Raw genomic sequence first — 21,051 nt, forward strand, 5'->3', positions numbered from 1 at the left:
TGGTCCGCCCCCTGAGCAAACCACACCCACCAGGGGGACCTACAATACAACCAGTTAATTTTTTGTGTTTTTTTTCTTGTTGTTGTTCTTTTAAGAATTTTTTTTTTTTCAATCAGGCTCCAGTAATCTGAGTATCTGAACGGGGAAACACAGCGTACCTTATCTGTCTGTAGAGGGGAATTGAGCTCCAGAAGTTTGTGCAAAGCCTGTCCCACCACCACCTTCCTCTTCTCCATGAAGTCCTTCTCCGATGACGGGATGTCAAAGTCCAGACGCACTGCCAGCTCCTGCTCAGGCCTGCAGGGTCACAGGTTTCATAATATTCTTGTGATTGTGACAGAAAACTTTAAAGTGAAATTTTAAGGTGACATTATTCACCATTTTTAGGCTTATTTTTGTATGTAAGTAGATTTCACAACATCAATATATTCATTTTGATGGTTTATGGATACGTGAAGGAGAGACAAACGCATCTCTCATTCCCACTAGCTGCCCAGGCTAGGTCAAAAAACAAAAGTGTTACAACAATCTTTACAAATCTTTTCAAAACTACATAATTTGATCTACTTTTAATCTGTGTCAACGGTGCAGTTGGTGATAGACAGGCAAACCCGTTGACTATTTGGTAGTGCATTGGCTCCTTGAACTTCACCAGTGGTGGACATATGGCTAAGTGTACAAAAGTGTAAAACATGACAGTGTAGTCTACACACTGTTTCATTCGTCAGAAAGGGTCAGATGTGCTAATCCTAAAGTCCCCAAACTGAACAATATTTACAACTTAATCTACCTTTGTCTGTTATTCTAAGGTGAGATCATAGATATAATTATTTATACATTTTTAAATTAAATATTTACCGTTCCGCAGTCTTCAGGTCCAGGTCAACAGAGTCCTGTTAAAAGTTCGGCATTATTATTACTGGCTATTCTGGTCATATATTTAAAACATTCTGTTGTATATTAGTTAAAAAAACAAAACAATGGTTGCTTCAGTCTGGAAACAGATTAAGGGCAAATGATGAAATGACGAAATGATGAAATGAGCAGATGTGTCTTTTGCATAAATATGTTCTTCCTCTCTGACAGACCTGTTTGGCTCTGGGTGGGATCAGAAAAGCTGATAAATGGCTGATATGCTGAATTGGGTTGTCACCCAGATGACAGAAGATGAACACAAAAAGCAGCCTGTGACCAATCCTTCTGAGTCACTTTCCCATCGAGTTCTTTTTGCATACAACTGATTTTATATTAACTATTAGCTAGTTCAATTTGGGGTTTTAGATAATTTCTGTCTCTGCAGTTTATGTAATCACTGTGATGGTGATGGATAAACCTGTTGTCTGATAGGTTGCTATGAGATGATTGTCTTGAGCGCGGAATCCAGTGTTTGTTACCTGCACAGAGAGTTCTGTCTCCAGGTCTCTGTAGTGCGAGGAGTCCACCAGACCTGAGGTGAGAAAATGTTCCTCTTTTTACATTGAAATTGGCATGGGTAACACGTGCACAGACTCACACACCCTTATCCTGTCACCTTCAATAAAAAATAATGTTTACATGCAAGCGTTGGATACACAAATGCACGCATACACACACACACCAAACCAGGTGACGCTTAAACGTATCCAGTGGAACCATGCCAGGCCAGGGCTTCATCTGGCCCAGATTTGGTCATGTGTCAGCCACCATCTTGGACACTCATAATTTTATCGTCAGTACAAAAAAACACTAGGTCTAAACACACATGCATCTTCATAGTCAGGTTCTGGGTCATTGTCAGTCCAATACGCATGATTTCAACTTCTGTTCCTGTCAACTCTGTAGTTTCATGTGACCATGTGTTCTTAACTTACCTGCACCTAAACGGTTACTATTCACCTTCAGGACAGAGAATGGTGTTGCCTGAACGGAAAAAGTACAGAATGTTGTTTGTCCCATTTATTATGACATCTGTCCAATTTGTAATGGGCACATATCACAAATAAGGGACCTATATTTCTCCCCGAAAATGTACCATTATTTTTCTCAATTTTCTTAATTTGTCCCAGTAGTAACTGACAAATATTATATATTTATAAATTAATACAAATGTACGTATTATATATATATATATATATATATATGCATATACGTATACATATATGTATATTTCAAAAATATGTTTTTTCTTCACCAAAACAACTATGTCATGGGTGAATAACGTGTGTGAAAACACCGTGATTTGTATTTAGAAATAAACCCATTGCAAACCCCATCTTTTGCAAATACTTACCACCAGTATGCCATTTGACAAGCACACCCCTGAGCTCTGAGGACTGGAGAACAGAAAGACAAGGACTATAAGCAGATAAGTATATCATTCCCTCATTTCTTTACACTCTTCTGAACTCAAGAGAACTTTCCCTCTATTTAAAGCTGTAAGGAAATACACTGTATCCTGTCCAAGACTATGAGAAACATGACAATGCAGCCACTGTGACCAAACATGTGGGCACTATAATCTCCTAAATGGTCATCTTTGAGATGCTTGTTGTTCAGACCTACACCACTGACTAGAGTATGCTCTGTGTGTGTCTTAAATAATATATTGTTTTGCACTCTTACCTCACTTCCAGCTCAAATTCAACCCACAATTTATCGTGGGTCTGAATATGAAAACAGAGAAACATAATTATGCTATATTAAATATTTTCATTTGCATAAAACATGTCAAGGTGTAAGTGTGACAACTTTACCTCAGAATTTGTTGTGAACATTTTAATTTCCTTCTGGCCCAGCCTCAGCTGGCTAATGTCAAACATAATGACAGATAATAGATCATCTCGAGCGGCCGTGTCATCGTCATAAAACCGCATTTCCAGAACATTCTGAAAGTCAGCAGTGGACATGTCAAAACTAATCTTTGTGCAACTTCTATCTTACAATCATGTAAGACCGTTAATACCTTTGAACGGCTTTAATGTATAGATGAACTCAATTCATATTCAGTTCTAAAATATCTATTTCTATCTTTCTTCTCAAATATCTCATTCTGAATATATCACATCATCTCCATAGATAAATAAATAAAACGTGTGAGTACACAGCCAGTATATACTGACATATGTAACTATACTATTACTTCTGAAGGCAACAATTAAAATATTTTTGCCATCACACAGAACCTCTGTGAAGTTAAGTTGGGTCTGACCTTGACGTGGCTGTGGATGCGAAAGTGAAACGTCTCGTTCCACTCGGGTTGTTGCTGTTGGGCACTGTCTGGGTGCGGTGAGAGCGAGCAGAGGACGTGGGGAGCCTCAGAATCACGTAGCAGTCCGACTCCGAAACTGAGGAGAATCATTGAGAAGGAGTTAGATAAAGTATACTATCAGTCTTTTCTCTCATCCTTTATCTCATTCTCTCTCTGTCTGTACATTTGTCTATTATTCTACCTGAAAGCATCCTGATTCCAACTCTAAACAGAATGATGATGGGGTAGCTATATATCCTATCCTATTTAATGTGTAAACTGTAATGTAAATGAAATTACTAACAGTAGTCATGTGACCATTTCAGTTTTGCATGCAGGACAGTAACCGACAGGTTCCAGTAGGGTACAGCTTTGCCCTAAAAGGTGGGGTATAAAGAAAATATTTGACACGATAAAGCAAACCAATGACATGTCCGGCAGGCCATTTTTCCTCCTGGCTAACTGCATTGAATTTTATAAATAAAAATAAGTGGCAAAGCTGAAAATAAATAAATAAATAAATAAATACTAGTACTAATACTTCTAACAATAATAACAGGTGAGTTTTCAAATTGAATTGCTTACCTTCGACATGGCGTCTTTGCTCAATATGCTCTTTGGTATAAATGTGAATCTAGAAGACAGGTGCTATATAAATAGTTCTTAAAAGGGTGCGTAGAAGGGGTGGTGCATTTCAGTAAACTGGCATGGGAAGTGAGCTCAAGTTCTAACAGGCCTTCAGTGTCTGAAATTCACTATTGCGCAATGTTGCCAAACACTTACCAGTTCAGGTGCAGCTGCATATGTGTAAGATCTACAAAAATTCACTCTCAAGTTATCTCAGGACTCGGAGTTGTAGATCAGTATATTAATTCCATAACAATTGCAATCGAGCTCACTGACAGCACAAGGATGAAAGTGAAGGAATTTTACTTACATTGCACAGGGTTTATATACTTAAGATTGATCTACTCCTGACGCCATACATGTTTAACATCTCAGTCATAATAGCCACTCTTGATTAAGATCTCTAACTGAGCTTCCTGTCTGCCAAAGGATGTCAGTTCTACACAAGGTCGAAAAAGGCACAGTTAGACCCTCCCTATCACCACTGAGCTCACCCAAACATAGACAAGAGGTTCCTTCACTTACGCATGTAGATCTTACACATATGCAGACTAATAAGAAAGAGACCGGGCAAAAATGGCATCCATGGGAGATTTGCCAAGCAAAAACCAACCTATTTTGAACAGGTTGTGAGTTGTCACCAAAAGTGTTTTTCAGGAGAAATTGCTGAGGGGAACATACGAATTTGCATCTCCTGAAAACACTTGTGGTACTAGTTTGATACTACTGTAAACCACTGACAAACCTTTTGTTAGATTTTTTTTCAGGTCAAGTCATATTTGCAGCTGACTAAACTGAGCTTCCTGTCTTCCAAAGGATGTCAGTTCTACACAAGGTAGAAAAAGGCACAGTTCGACCCTCCCTATCATCACTGAGCTCACCCAAACATAGACAAGAGGTTCCTTCACTTACGCAGATCTTACACATATGCAGACTAATAAGAAAGAGACTGGGCAAAAATGGCATCCATGGGAGATTTGCCAAGCAAAAACCAACCCATTTTGAACAGGTTGTGAGTTGTCACCAAACGTGTTTTTCAGGAGAAATTGCTGAGGGGAACATACGAATTTGCATCTCCTGAAAACACTTGTGTTAACCCAATAAATCATTCTGTCCTCCTCCACACTTCTAATGAATTTAGTCTTTATTGGAATAAAAAAGGTCGAAAAAGGCACAGTTAGACCCTGCCTATCACCACTGAGCTCACCCAAACATAGACAAGAGGTTCCTTCACTTACGCATGTAGATCTTACACATATGCAGACTAATAAGAAAGAGACCGGGCAAAAATGGCATCCATGGGAGATTTGCCAAGCAAAAACCAACCTATTTTGAACAGGTTGTGAGTTGTCACCAAAAGTGTTTTTCAGGAGAAATTGCTGAGGGGAACATACGAATTTGCATCTCCTGAAAACACTTGTGGTACTAGTTTGATACTACTGTAAACCACTGACAAACCTTTTGTTAGATTTTTTTTCAGGTCAAGTCATATTTGCAGCTGACTAAACTGAGCTTCCTGTCTTCCAAAGGATGTCAGTTCTACACAAGGTAGAAAAAGGCACAGTTCGACCCTCCCTATCATCACTGAGCTCACCCAAACATAGACAAGAGGTTCCTTCACTTACGCAGATCTTACACATATGCAGACTAATAAGAAAGAGACTGGGCAAAAATGGCATCCATGGGAGATTTGCCAAGCAAAAACCAACCCATTTTGAACAGGTTGTGAGTTGTCACCAAACGTGTTTTTCAGGAGAAATTGCTGAGGGGAACATACGAATTTGCATCTCCTGAAAACACTTGTGTTAACCCAATAAATCATTCTGTCCTCCTCCACACTTCTAATGAATTTAGTCTTTATTGGAATAAAAAAGGTAGAAAAAGGCACAGTTCGACCCTCCCTATCACCACTGAGCTCACCCAAACATAGACAAGAGGTTCCTTCCCTTTCCTGTTACTTTGATTATTACGCATGTAGATCTTACACATATGCAGACTAAGTGGCGCCAGTACCTAATATTCAAAGTTACACATATACACAGGGACACAGAAAAGCCATGTCCCTGCTTACATAAGCACATGATTAATATATTCTTAAGTCATTAACAGTGTTCGGAAATTATCTCCATCAGTGTACCTTGAGAGCATGGCTGTTATATATTCAGGTGCATGACTATGGAGTGATTTATAGACTAGTAAGAGAGTCTTGAAAGTTCTGAAACTAAAAGGTAACCAGTGCAATGATTTTATTTTAATGAATACATTTTAATGGCCAGACTCTGTCTCTCCATCCATCCTGAAGCACTGTGCTGATCAGCTGTCTCCGGTGTTCAGACATTTTGAACTCCTCACTGAAGTCATGCCACGTACCAGCCTGCTTCAAAACCTCGACCATCATCCCCGTCCCCAAAAAACAAAGATTACAGGACTTAATGACTACAGACCCATTGCCCTGACCCCTGTGTTTATGATGAAGTAATTTGAGTGCCTTGTGCTGCCTCATCTCAAAGCCATCACTGACCGTCTACTGGACCCCCTGCAGTTTGCCTACAGAGCTAACAGGCCAGTTAGATAGGTCCTAAACCAGTTTAGGACTGGACCAGCGAGGCCAACCCAATTTTCAAGTCTATCAATAGGGATATCATGATCGACAGTGTCAAAGGCTGCGCTCAGATCCAGAAGGGCCTAGACAGATATTTTTTTGGAGTTAGCTTTAATCATGAGGTCATTTACAATCTTGATTAATGCCGTTTCTGTGCTATGATTGGAACACAAATCAGATTGGAAAGTGTCAAAGCGCACAGTTAGCATCTAAGACATTATTTAATTGTTTAAAGACAACACTTGTGGTAACCCAATAAATCATTCTGTCCTCCTCCACACTTCTAATGAATTTAGACTTTATTGGAATAAAAAAAATGGTTATGAACCACAGAAACCACCAACACAAGGCAAAGGAGAAATATGCAATTACTTAGGGGAATTTTACTTATTTTTCACATATATATGCTTGTAACCAATTACTTTAATATATACTTGTACTTGTACTCACTTATCTATCATGCAAATATGCTAATTAGAATATTACATGGCCAAAACATGTATCAGGCACCAGTATTCCTGGTCTAGGAGTAAACAAAGGAGTAATGGTCATTTTAAGGACCTGACGGCCGCCATTTTGAAAATAGGGCCTTTCTTGGAGTCAAACATTGGTAAACTTTTAGTATGTTTTTAAGTACATCTGATACTACTGTAAACCACTGACAAACCTTTTGTTAGATTTTTTTTCAGGTCAAGTCATATTTGCAGCTGACTAAACTGAGCTTCCTGTCTTCCAAAGGATGTCAGTTCTACACAAGGTAGAAAAAGGCACAGTTCGACCCTCCCTATCATCACTGAGCTCACCCAAACATAGACAAGAGGTTCCTTCACTTACGCAGATCTTACACATATGCAGACTAATAGGAAAGAGGCTGGGCAAAAATGGCATCCATGGGAGATTTGCCAAGCAAAAACCAACCCATTTTGAACAGGTTGTGAGTTGTCACCAAAAGTGTTTTTCAGGAGAAATTGCTGAGGGGAACATACGAATTTGCATCTCCTGAAAACACTGACAAACCTTTTGTTAGATTTTTTTTCAGGTCAAGTCCAAACATAGACAAGAGGTTCCTTCACTTACGCAGATCTTACACATATGCAGACTAATAAGAAAGAGGCTGGGCAAAAATGGCATCCATGGGAGATTTGCCAAGCAAAAACCAACCCATTTTGAACAGGTTGTGAGTTGTCACCAAAAGTGTTTTTCAGGAGAAATTGCTGAGGGGAACATACGAATTTGCATCTCCTGAAAACACTGACAAACCTTTTGTTAGATTTTTTTTCAGGTCAAGTCATATTTGCAGCTGACTAAACTGAGCTTCCTGTCTTCCAAAGGATGTCAGTTCTACACAAGGTAGAAAAAGGCACAGTTCGACCCTCCCTATCATCACTGAGCTCACCCAAACATAGACAAGAGGTTCCTTCACTTACGCAGATCTTACACATATGCAGACTAATAAGAAAGAGGCTGGGCAAAAATGGCATCCATGGGAGATTTGCCAAGCAAAAACCAACCCATTTTGAACAGGTTGTGAGTTGTCACCAAAAGTGTTTTTCAGGAGAAATTGCTGAGGGGAACATACGAATTTGCATCTCCTGAAAACACTTGTGTTAACCCAATAAATCATTCTGTCCTCCTCCACACTTCTAATGAATTTAGTCTTTATTGGAATAAAAAAGGTAGAAAAAGGCACAGTTCGACCCTCCCTATCACCACTGAGCTCACCCATGGGAGATTTGCCAAGCAAAAACCAAACCATTTTGAACAGGTTGTGAGTTGTTACCACAAGTGTTTTTTAGGAAAAATTTCTGAGGGGAACATAAAAATGTGCATCTCCTGAAAACACTTGTGGTAACCCCTTAGAAATTTCTTCTGAAAAACAGATTGCAGTAACAACAATGAACCTGTTCAAAATGGTTTGGAAACCTAAAAGTCCATATGATGACCTGAGTTTAAAAAATGCTTTCTCTGGCTGGAAATATCGACACTATTTTGTCTTCAAAGCTGAAAGTGGGAGGGAACATAACAGTGCAGTGCACCTTATGCCTCCCCGCGGTGAAAATACTGTCGTTATCTAAGGACTCATTTAATGAAGCATTTACAGGTAACACCAACACTGCTAACGTGTACACAGACATCCAGTCAGTTAAGCGACTATCACTTAAACAACATTCAAACAGCATTTGTAAACTATACTACTAGGCTATACTACTCTGTAGATCCACCCTATAATTTATTCTTAAGACTTGGTTTCTTCATGTTCTTTTCTAAGGTTACATTGTGCTGTTACAAAATACGCTTAAGTAAACGCCATCTTATTGATGTCTCTTTTCTGTTGTCTTCATTTTCATTCAAATTTGGCATTGAGATCATCCAAAAGTAACGGAAAGTCATCAAATATTGTGATACTTGAATAAGATTACTGAATAACATTTTTAACAGGTAATTAGTAATTGTAACGGAATACATTTTTAAAGTAACCCTCCCAACCCTGTTCCTATCTGAATCCCCTCTGGACAGCGATACAGGGCCATCATGACCAAAACATCACGTCACCTCAACATTTTTTTCCCCCAAGCAATAGCCTTCCTAAATAGCTCTTACACACAAACTTTATGGCACTTTATTTAACATTACTATTGTTGCACTACCTCCATTCTTATTTATTATTTTGCTCATACTGGTACTATCTGTCCTTGTATTGTTGTTCTGTGTTGTCTTGTTGTTCTATTTGTGATGCTATAGCCTGCATGGAGAATATACATGTCGAAATAAAGTTGAATTGAATTGAATTGAATTGAATTGATAATTAGAGGGATCTATTCAGGGACAGCAGTGGTCTTTGTGTTCTCCATCATCTTCATGGACTCTCATTCTCTGTAGCGCCCTGCGCAGAGCTGACAGCAAGGTGTCGCGGTTGTTCAGGACGTTGTAGCAAGTGAGGTCCATCAGCCTCTGGAAGTCCTCGGGCTGGTAGGCCAGGTTCTCGGTGATGTATGGTGAGGCGCTGCTGCTCACGTCCAGCTCTCCCATCCTCAGTTCATCCTCCCCTTCTCTCCTGACACCTTCAAATAAATGGACTGCATTTATATAGTGCTTTTTTACTCATAGAGCAATCAAAGCGCTTTATATGTTAATGCATCTACAACATCTACCCATTCACACACCGACAGCGGAGGCTACAACGCATATTGTGTCCACTAACCTGGGGCTTTGAACTCTCTGAAGGTAGGTTGGCAAGAGGGAAGTGAACCACAATGGGAGCTTTTGGGTTCTTCTCGTCCTCAAACACGTACACCTCCTTCATGGGCTCTTTCTCCACACGGCTGAAATCGATGTGAGGGAACGGGATCCTGTGATCAGTGCAGTGCTGCTGGGTTTGCTTCAACTCCTGAGAAACAGTTAAACGCAGTTAAACGGGCTGGTCTCTGAGAGAAAAAGATAATCAGTCTTTATTAAACACCTGACATACCTACAGTTAAACACCTGCACACCATCCAGTTTTTATTTGTTTCAAAACTCTTTTGGATAATAAATCCCTTTTGACTAAAAATGCTCTGTGTGGTTTTATGTTGTTTTCTGGTGCACAATACAATGTTGATGCAATATCTAGAGTTAGATTTTCTTTAATTTGTAGCAGGTGCTGATGTTGCTTTTTGTGACACATAACAATCGCTTATTAATTAGAATTAATGGATTATAGATTCAATTAGCCTAATGGAATATATATTAGCTAAAATAAGCGGGGTATCTGTTGGGCCCCGACCTGTTACAAATACGAAAAATTGGGCCTCAGAGTCGAAAAGGTTGGGAACCCCTGCTGTAAGAGATACAGCACATGTGCACGGAAGGTCTAACTTTTGACAGGAGTGTTCCTTTTGGAAATTCACAGTTGTGATGAAACTCAACCGCAGGCACATATGGTTAAGTAGTCAATCTGGTGTTGAATTAGTTTCAGTGTGGTACAGGATAGCTGCATATTACCTTTAAATTGTGTCAGGTCAGTTGTGATTACTATAGCAACATCTCACACATGAATGAAAGGAGCAACACATTTTAACAATGTTCAATTGAGAATTGAGAATGAGTTCCAAGCATGCATTTCTGAGACTAGGGGTAGCGGACGTTTACCAGAAACGGATCAGACTCCCAGGAGTAGTTGAGGGACAGGATGAGGTCCATACGTCTGTGGGGTCGCAGCACAGGGGGGAACCCCAAGTTACAGGCCAACCCTGAGTCCACCAGATCAGGGTTGGGTCCGCTGGTGTCAACTGGTTCGGAAAGGCATCAGGGTGTGTGTCTGGACATGGACCACAAAGGATGGATATAAGTCATGCGGCTGTTAGACTGTCCAGCTAATGACATATTACATACACACACACACTTATACATATACTTATCTAAGTATTTATTTATATACCTAAATAAACACATTATATAACATATGTGATACGACATATGGCATATGTTATATTTACGATATGGTATAAAGAAATTACCTTGTCCTACGGTGAAAGCAATACTGGTGTTGTAGTCCCAGTGGAGATAGAGGCCTCGCATAAAGTTGTAAATCTGCGTGATGAAGGGTCGGTTGGTGAAGAACTTGGTGATCATCTGCACCATGTCGGTGGCTGGTTTGATCAGGAAGGTGTCCAGCGTGGACGGCTTGTTGTCCGTCTCTGTGGAGGACAAAGCTCAGAAATCTCACTGGGCCAGACATGACTCCAGCACTACATGACAAGAGTGTCCGGTCTGGTCTGGAGACGGCTAGTTTAAACTGTTGTACTGAAAGTGTGTCAAAATTGACAATTCCACATGTCCCTTTTAGGCTTTCAATCCTCCTTTATGCTCCTGTCTTCTTCTCCGTTTTCTTCAGTTGTCTGTAGCACCGTTAAAGCTTCACCAACAGGCGTGGGGGATGTACTACAGCGGATTCAATCGGATTCGCCGGGTTCGTGTGCACGCGATTTGAAAAGTGGATGTGTGAAAAATGAATCCGGGTTCAGGCAAACTAGACTTCATGTGCATGGGGCCTTAGAGGCCTTTGAGCTGCTTTACAGTATTCAGATGGTGTTTAACCTTTTATGTGCCTATGTCATAACCTGAAAAAGTGTTTGTGAAATGTGACTGGTTGTTTTAAAATTAGTAGATTGTAAGCACCAGTACCTGTGTGGGCGACATTACCACCTATCCAGAATGGAGCAAAGCCTGTGACAAGGTGCCACAGCTCTGTAAGGCTGATGGAGAAAACGCTGCACCATATTCCTACAGAACACACACACACACACACACACACACACACACACACATCTAAAGAAATGAACAAAATGGCTCTCTTTCTTTCTCTCTCTCACACACACACACAGACTTTCTCTCTCTCACACATACACACCCTTCCTCCCTCCTTGCTTCATTCCATATCTCACCTATCATGAAAGGCAGACGAGTCTCTGGAAGTTTTTTGACTTGGTGACCCAGGAAGTACTCACTGCCAAAGTCCTCAGTGGGTACAAATGCACCGTACTTCGGAAAACCAACCTCATACGGGGTAAATTCACACCACTCTGCAACACAAAGACATGACACTCACACACAGACACACACACAAACACACACAGGTACTGAATCCAAAGAGGGATTAGAAGTAAGATAGATTGGCACATGTTCCAGAGAATGCATTGATAAATGAGGAAATACATTGTCTGTATAATCTCCAAGCACATTTGGCTGGCTGTTTCAGAATGATCTTCTAGGAGGAAAGTGCACCACATGCATCAGTATCACATTCCAAGTTGAATCATTTGGCACAAAATCATGGGCTGTCTAGAATTGAGTTCCAGTAATGCCTACCGGCCTCTGTGATGCCTTTCAGGCTGGTCTTCATGTTCACAGCTGTGTAGATGGGCAGAGGATTCTGTCCCCCTGACACCGCCCTCTTCTGGTCAGAGAGGGTACTGTCCCATTTCTGCACTTGCAAAGACCAGACACTACACTTTAGGATTTGCATAATCTATTGATTGCTGGGAAAATAACTGTAGTTTGTGTATGTGTGTGTGTGTATGGGGGCTGTATAACAAAGGATAGAGTCATTTTGGTGTCTTTGTTTGTCCTGTATGTATCCTGCAGTACCTTCCCATAGATGAGGTGCTCGATGGCCAGACCCCACATGTCAATGGAGGACACTGGAAGTCCCTCCTTCTCCTTCTGCCCCATCTCCTCCCTGTAGTAACTGAGCGCTCCGTGGACAGGATGTTCTGGTACCTCTTAATCATCTCAACCTTCATTGGCTCAGTGACCACACCCAGGTCCCCCTGCGACCAATCAGCATTCTCGTACAGGGTTGACATGGCCCTATAAGATGACACATTGTCATGTCATATAACATTGCAGGGAAATCATGCCGGTAAAAGCAGGTGACGTTATATGCTACAATCTTTTATTACAAGCCATCCCAACATTCGGAGGTCTGATATTCTAATGACCGCTGCAAGAAATGAATGACCTCTGCCCATTGGCAAACAGGTTTTGTGCTTCTAATTCACATCTTTCATATCATTTTGCAAGTAGTCCGTTCACTTTTGGCAAATAACTGATATATAAGGGGATTCACCATGTGATGTAAGCTGACGGTGTGCTATACATTAACTCTTACTTATGAGGGGACTCACCATGTGGCCCCTGAGACCCCAGTGATGTAGCTGACGGCATCCAGGATTCCCAGAGTCTGGAGACCCTTCAGACTCCCAAAAGCGCCAGTCATCGCCCTGGTCCCGCCCCCTGAGCAACCACACCCACCAGGGGGACCTACAATACAATCAGTTAATAGTTTTGTTGTTGTTGTTCTTTTAAAAAAATTCAATGTTTTCAATCAGGCTCCAGTAATCTGAGTATCTGAACTGGGAAACACACCGTACCTTATCTGTCTGTAGAGGGGAATTGAGCTCCAGCAGCTTGTGCAAAGCCCGCCCCACCACCACCTTCCTCTTCTCCAGGAAGTCCTTCTCCGCTGACGGGATGTCAAAGTCCAGACGCAATGCCAGCTCCTGCGCTGGCCTACAGGGTCACCGTCACAAAACAGCAGTCAGGAAAGAAACGGTAACAGCCTATTTAATTCAGTTTCACTTTATTGACATGATATTGTTATTGGTAATTGAAACAGTGGCCATGCAAAGAGCGATGATAAAATAATAAACACACACACAGTGTTGTATAGTAACGAAGTAGAAATACTTCGTTACTGTAATTAAGTCGTTTTTTTGGATATCTGTACTTTACTTTACTACTTATATTTCTGTTTACTTCTACTTTTACATTGCTACATTTTGCAAAGAAAACTGATACTTTTACTCTGATACATTTCCCCTGAAACCTTCGTTACTCGTTACAAATTCTTTAGAAAAAAAAATGAATCATGAGAGTGATGAGAGTGAGACCAACGATGGGGACTGTGGTAGAACACAGACTGCAAGCAGATTTGGCGAATCAGTGGTCCTAGGGCACGTTAATGCGCTATTGACCGTTCGCAAAAGCCCCGCCCCCTTAGTTAGTGTTGCTACGTCTTTTGAACTCACTGGAATGCAGTGGAAGGATATATCCAAAACATTAAGATCAACAACGAAGGGGACACAACAATAATCGAAGCAAAAGCATACAGGTCTCAATCAAAAAATTAGAAACCCCACGACCTCTTCATTAAATGCCACCAGCACGACCTTGTAGACTAGTCATGTTATTTCACCGCTGGGTAAGATCTGTATATAATATTTCAAGTTAGCTACCTACAAAGATTATTATTATTCTTTATTCCATCTCTGGCGAGGTATCTAGCTAGCTAGCTAGCTAGGATGGTGACAATCTAAAGTACAGTACAGTGACGTAGCAGTGTGGATCAAGATAGCTGCTAGTAACGTTATTGTTCAAGGGATGTGTGTGCATGTTGCTGAAAGTATTTCACAGTCACTGTACTGATATGATCCTGCAATGGCTTTGTATCAGATCGCCAGGTTATTGCTCTCAGGTTGTGCCTTATGCATACCTTGCGATACTCAGGAGTAGGTTGCCCATTCACAAAATGTTACAATGTGCTGCTTTAGTATTGCCTATTGTGTTTAAATTGTGTTCAAATAAGGCCCAGTTTATAAGTATGCTCATTCTAGTCAGAATAAACTTCATAATTCTCAAAATTCTGTCCCTTTGCTTTTTTATTAACAGCATTTACTTGTACTTTTACTTTCAATACTTAAGTACATTTAATATCAGAAAATTACTTTTGATACTTAAGTACAGTAAAGATCAGATACTTTAAGACTTTTACTCAAGTAGTATTCTAAAAGGTTACTTTTACTTTTACTTGAGTCATTTTCCAGTAAGGTATCTTCACTTTTACTCAAGTATGGCTTTTGGGTACTTTATACACCACTGCACACACAGTCTCACACTCACACACAGTGAACATATTGGTCATTGAAAATCATAACAGATGGACTGTTGGATTTAGGTAAAAGGTCATGGTGGAGTATGTACCGGTGACCAAAACCTGGAATCTACTGTGACAGAGTTGCTTTTCCAGTTGTGATTTAATCGGGTGGTAATTTAATATGCTGTATAAGTGATTTACGTTCTCTTCTCTATATGCAATGAAACATACCGACAACTCCAACGAGAAGTTTATCTACCTCTATCTGTGCAGAGGCTAAAGAATATTGTAGGCTTTAGATAGGAAGGGAAGATTTTACCGTTCCTCACTCTTCAGTTCCAGGTCAACAACATCCTGTAAAAACACTTTGTGTTACTTTGACTGGTTTTCTTGGCAAGATTGTTTGAGATTTTTTATTCCACTGTATGGGTGTCTCAGACTAACAAAATTAGCGATAGATGAATGTTCAGATAAGATAAGTGAATACGTGTACTACCATTCCAACAGGCACTTTCACTTCCTGTCTGGTATCTGGTGAAAGTTTGATTGGCTGAACTGTATCGTCACCCTAACAACAGAAGATGAATAAAGAAAATAATGATTTAGTTTTTTAATGTACGACAGTGGTACGGGGGTAGAGAAGTCGTTTAGCAATCAGTAATAATCAGTAGTAATCAGAATGTTGCTAGTTCGATTCCCTGTCGAAGTGTCCTTGAGCAAGACACTGAACCCCTAATTGCTCCTGATGTGCAGTGTGCCATCAGTGTAAATGTAAAATGTGTATACATCCTTGTAAGTCGCTTTGGATAAAAGCGTCTGCTAAATGTAAATGTTAATGAAATGGCAATGGCAAGACCTTTTATAGCATATAGAATTTACAATAGATACAGTATATTAATCATGTTATATTTAGTTAATATGGCACAGTGTAGAATTCCCAGTAGATATATTAGTCATATGTTACATTTAGTTAATATGACAGTGTAGAATTTACAAAAGATATATTAATCATATGTTATATTTAACTAATCAATGACAATTCATAACTTTTGATATTTTTCTGTGTGATGATTGTCTTTATTTGATGAATATCGGCGTCCAGTCTTTGTTACCTGGACAGAGAGCTCTGTGTGTGTGTGTGTGTGTGTGTGTGTGTGTACCTGGACACAGAGCTCTGTCTCCAGGTCTCTGTTGATGTAGTAGCGTACCACCAGGCCAGAAGTGAGAACATGCTCCTCTTTATAAGCTCCTTTCAACTTCAGTAATAGGCTCTGGAGTGCTGCAACAGGACACATAAATGTTGTACACACACACACACACACACACACACACACACACACACACACACACACACACACAGAGAGAGAGAGAGAGACTTATTTTACAGCTGAGCTGAGAGTTTCCCACAGAGTGTTGCTCTTACAAGTTGACACCTGTACTAGAATTAATTTGTTTTTTATCCTTGAACACGCTCTGCTGCTCACCAGTTCCAAGAAGATTTGCCGTGATGTTTAGAGTGGAGAATGGTGCCGCCTAGAAGCAGAAGAATAAGGAGGAATGTCAACTATTACAGTTAAAATGAGTCAAGAAAACCCTATCATGTATTACTCTTCTCTACTCAAACTTATGTCACTGACATATTACATGCTTTGTCAGAGCTCTTTTAAGTCCTGAAATGAGAGAGAAATGTCCTTTTTGTTTTTAAATGGAAACGGTTTTCCAAGCGTTCTAGGATTTTGGAAAATAACATTTTGAATGTTTTAATTAAACTTTTTCACAGAAAACTTTTATTTTTGTCAAAAGATGCAGATCTGTATGGCAGTTGCATTTTGTATCGTCAATGCTCAATAAACATACTTATAAAAAAAATTCAAATAATTTTAAGTGAATATTGCATACAACTGCATAGCAGACATTTGAACCGAAAGCATGGATGGACATGGAATGATGGAAAGGCCACATCAACACACTTTTTTACATACCATATATCAATAGAATTCATAGAATACAACCTACCACTAAATGTCATTGAGAGGAGTGTCAAAACACAATACACACACTAACCCTCAACTGAGGTTTCAAGAGAAGAGTTTTTCCAATGGCAAAACTGAATGGAAAACTTTATATTCCTAAATGGATAAATAATGAAGACCACATACCAGCATGCAACTTTTCAGATGCACACCAGCCTTTAAAGGCACAGTCCACAATTCTAATCCAACCCACTTCTTTTAAATTCAGCAAATTGCTTCTCCCAGTCCTCTAGCTGTCTGTTCTGTGTGTGCGCTTGGAAAAACTGGTGTACCTACACAGTCTTTGTGTGAGCGTGACTCAGAACGAGCCATACACTATCCCAGCCAATCAACACTTTGCTTCGAGAGCACGGAAGGGAGGGGGGTAATTTCAATGGCTGTTGAGCTCGAGTATCACCAAACTTTCAGCAGAATCATGGACCATGGACCATGGCTTAAAGTTGAATACACACAGAAACGCTTACCACCAGGACTCCATTGGACAGGTACGTCCCTGGATCCTCAGCACTGAAAACCAGAAGGACAAGTCTCTTCTTCAGCAACGCATGAGAATGATTTATTACATGCTAACGATGGCTAACGACAGTCTATAGAGCTTAGGGTATAAAGAAATAAGATTTAGTTTATATGACAAACAATTCAGGGTAGCAATTAGTGGAACTTTTTATTTATTGAAGTGTCTGTTTTCTTACCTCTCTGCCATCTCAAATTCAACCCACAGCTTATCATTTGTCTGAGCACAGAAAGAACAGCACGTCAGATCTGAAGACATATTTAGTATTTTAGGGGGTAAAATGTCACATTGCCTCAATCTATGCTTCAATTCGAGGGCTTTACCTTTTCATTTATTATGAAGATTTTGGTCTGCTGGCCCAGGGTGAGATTGCTGATATCAAACAAGACGACAGAGCAAAGATCTTGCGTGAAGTAGTCTTCATCGTACACGTGCATTTCTAGAACATTCTGGAAGAGAAGGGTAGATATATCAGAATCAATATCTTTCTGCAGTTTTCATCGAGTGGGAACTAAAGAAGAAAGGTTTAGCATTTAGTGGCAAATAAAGCAACGGAACTATAATGAGCATGGAGGTACAAAGACAGGGAAACAGGACTTGTGTAACAGAAATGTGTAACATCTGACTGAGAAACTGTACTGATCAATATAATGCTTTCCTGTTGAGTAAAGTGAAAACTACTGTATGTAGGTTATGATGCCTTTTGCTTGCTGGTAAGTGAGGTGAAAACTCTTTCAGCTTTAGACTGGTATGTGGTCATGTGTTGGCCAATGAAAGGGGTCTGTCATTGATTAGGTGCCTCTAATTTATTCAGTACAGTAAATGCAGTTTTCTCAGCTGCTGTGGGACATTTACTGACTAATTCTTGATATTTTTAAAACAATAAGTGTATTTCTCATACAGCAAAACACCATGGATTGCCTACAAAAGCCTGTGGCTCATTCAAAATGCATTTTCAATTAAGACCGTTTCAAGCATTTATTTTAATTCTTGCAAGTATGCACAAAACTGTTACATGGTGATAAGCTCTTTTTTCCTTATGGAGGCACCTTGCAACCTCCGCACCATCTTCTCACCCATGCAAATCATGACATGTCCTGCTCTCTCTCGTGCTCACACAAAATGACTGCTGTTGGGTCTGACCTTGACGTGGCTGTGGATGCGAAAGTGAAACGTCTCGTTCCACTCGGGGTTGTTGCTGTTGGGCACTGTCTGGGTGCGGTGAGAGCGAGCAGAGGACGTGGGGAGCCTTAGAATCACGTAGCAGTCCGACTCCGAAACTGAGGAGAAGCATTGAGAAGAAGCTAAATACAGTATACTATCAGTCCATCATTCTGGTTCTCTCTCCCTCTATCTCTCTCTCTCTGTCTATCTGTGTCTGTCCATCTCCACATCTGCCAACTTATCCATCTCAGATCTGTTTGGCACCAACCATAAGATGAAGTCTGAGCAATCTGAATCTCAAATTGTTGTTGTGGTATCTTGTCAACATGCCTGACTTCTGCAGACATTGAAATGACTGCTGCCTCAAAACTTGCTGTCTCGTTTTGGCTCTCTGACATTTATTATCATGTCAGACAGCTGATAAAGAAGGCAATGGGGTCTTATATGCTTACACAACATGCAGTGGGTAATGGTGACAGAGAGGCTAATGCACAAGGAAACTAGTCAGGGGCACAAACATTAACACAGGCTAAGAACACAAGCACATTAGAAAACTGACCATTGACAGGCAATGCACACTGCATTATCGTGTGCACTATAGTGTTTACGCACAAAAATATGCATGAGAGCACACAACCCCCAGCATGCTAGAGTGCATTTCCATGAGATTTTAAATAAAATGTGTTTCACACACTTGTTTTTAATTCTTGCATGAACTCGTTCTTCAAGTGATCATTTTAATTCTAATCACATAATTGCTACCCAACAACAGTTAGAGCACGGTCATTCAAGACATCCAGACAACTGGCATACAAGGTTATCTACTGCGTTAGTCAAAACAAACAGCTGAATAGAAACTGCAACTTTAAAACAATGAAGACAGACTGATAGATTGATTGACAGGACTCACAGTAGTCATGCGAGTGGTGGAGCTCTGCTCGCAGGACAGTAACCGAGAGCCTCCAGTAGGGCACAACCTCGAGCTGGTGGCACTGAGGGTAAAACAAATACTTCAGTCACGCTTCAGTATTTCTTGTCATTATCGTCACATATTTAACTACTGCTTGTCACCGTAGATAGTAGCATTGTTCCCGTCCTTGCGCACGGTGGCGCGCGCCAAAAATAACGCTATTGGCGCTTGGTGATCTTTGGTGTCATTTCAGCTGGTCGCGCACGTCACATATTGTATAACCTGCCGTGCGGCTGGAACGTAAACAAAATGAACGAGCAGGAGACAAAAGTCACAGCTCCTACTACCTACGACCAAATGTCATTTGAGAAAAGTGTCAAAACACAATACACACACTAGCCCTCAAGTGAAATCATATGCACTGAAGAGTTATTTCACTGGTTGGCAACATTTATATTCCTAAACGCATAAATAATGACCACATACCAACATTCAACTTTTCAGACACACACCAGCATTTAGAGATATAGTCCATAATTCTAATCCAATTTTTTTTATTCAGCGAATTGCTTTTCCCAGTTTTCTAATTCAGAACGAGCAATACACTATCCCAGCCAATCAACACTTTGCTTCGGGAGCTCGGAAGGAAGGATGTCAATTGATTGGCTGTTTAGCTCGACTAACTTTCAGAAGTACCATGGACTGTAGCTTTAAGACGAATAAACACAGTAGTGCCTACCACCAGGTACCTCCCTGGATCGTCAGCACTTAAAACCAGAAAGACAAGTCTCTTCTTCCGCAACGCGTGAGATTTATTTATTTAATGCACGCAATAATGGCTAACGACGGTCTTTTAACTTAAAACATGTAGTTTATATGACAAACAATTCAGGGCAGAAATTAGTGGACATTTCTTGTCATTATCTTCAAATGTTTAGCTACTTTGCATGTCACAGCTAGATAGAAGCACAATTCAGAGATTACCTTAATTTGAGCTGCAAAATGTCCCGCTAGGGTAAAACACGAAATACAATTCCCTGTCTTATTCTTCGGTAATGGGTCTATAACATAACATGTTAATACGCATCAGACAAAACATAAGATCTAGTGGACATACAGGACAGCTGGTCTACACTTCAAATATCAGTGCACTTCGCATTAAGTTAAACTAAACTATACTCCTACTTAGTTAAACTAAGATCCTTCTTAGAAATCAATACCAGTGGTTTCGAACATATGATTTCCTGCTAAGCCAAATGCATTTGGCAAGCTCTCTGTTCATATTTTAGTTGCGAAGACTTCATAGTCTGCTTACCTTGGACATGGTCGTCTATCTCAGCCAGACCATCGATGTCAAATTGAGGGTAAGTCAAAAGCAAACAAACAGAGAATGTATACCTGCAGTTCCCGTCCTTGCGCAGGGTGGCTCCTTGGATTTCTTGGAAATGTAGGCCTATACGTCAATTTATATTTCGTTGTAATATTTTCATTTACATTGGCTTTTAGCCTTGTCTCTCTTGAAAAAAAGTTTGTTGTTAACTATAATTCAGAACAGGGCTCTC

At 40.3% G+C, this 21,051-nt stretch overlaps 2 protein-coding genes across 2 annotated transcripts; both read right to left on the reverse strand.

The window, feature by feature from the left end:
- Positions 1-10,719: 10,719 nt before the first annotated feature.
- LOC122129430 (cytosolic phospholipase A2 zeta-like) lies at positions 10,720-12,678 on the reverse strand. The gene is made up of 5 exons (XM_042704349.1): positions 12,582-12,678; positions 12,303-12,417; positions 11,879-12,016; positions 10,962-11,131; positions 10,720-10,752 (listed from the first exon to the last, which is right to left on the reverse strand). The coding sequence occupies exons 1-5, from the start codon at positions 12,663-12,665 to the stop codon at positions 10,720-10,722; spliced, it is 540 nt and encodes a 179-aa protein (XP_042560283.1). The 5' UTR covers positions 12,666-12,678.
- Positions 12,679-13,232: 554 nt separating this feature from the next.
- On the reverse strand, positions 13,233-20,813 carry LOC122129431 (cytosolic phospholipase A2 delta-like; the record flags this gene model as incomplete). The annotated part of the gene is made up of 12 exons (XM_042704350.1): positions 20,805-20,813; positions 19,490-19,571; positions 18,559-18,695; positions 17,739-17,864; positions 17,594-17,634; positions 17,366-17,408; positions 16,353-16,401; positions 16,029-16,147; positions 15,365-15,436; positions 15,188-15,222; positions 13,367-13,505; positions 13,233-13,256 (listed from the first exon to the last, which is right to left on the reverse strand). Coding segments are annotated over exons 1-12 (876 nt in total), but the record flags the coding sequence as incomplete, so codon positions are not given.
- Positions 20,814-21,051: the final 238 nt, after the last annotated feature.

Source organism: Clupea harengus, unplaced genomic scaffold (genome assembly GCF_900700415.2).
Source record: "Clupea harengus unplaced genomic scaffold, Ch_v2.0.2, whole genome shotgun sequence".
Taxonomy (NCBI): domain Eukaryota; kingdom Metazoa; phylum Chordata; class Actinopteri; order Clupeiformes; family Clupeidae; genus Clupea; species Clupea harengus.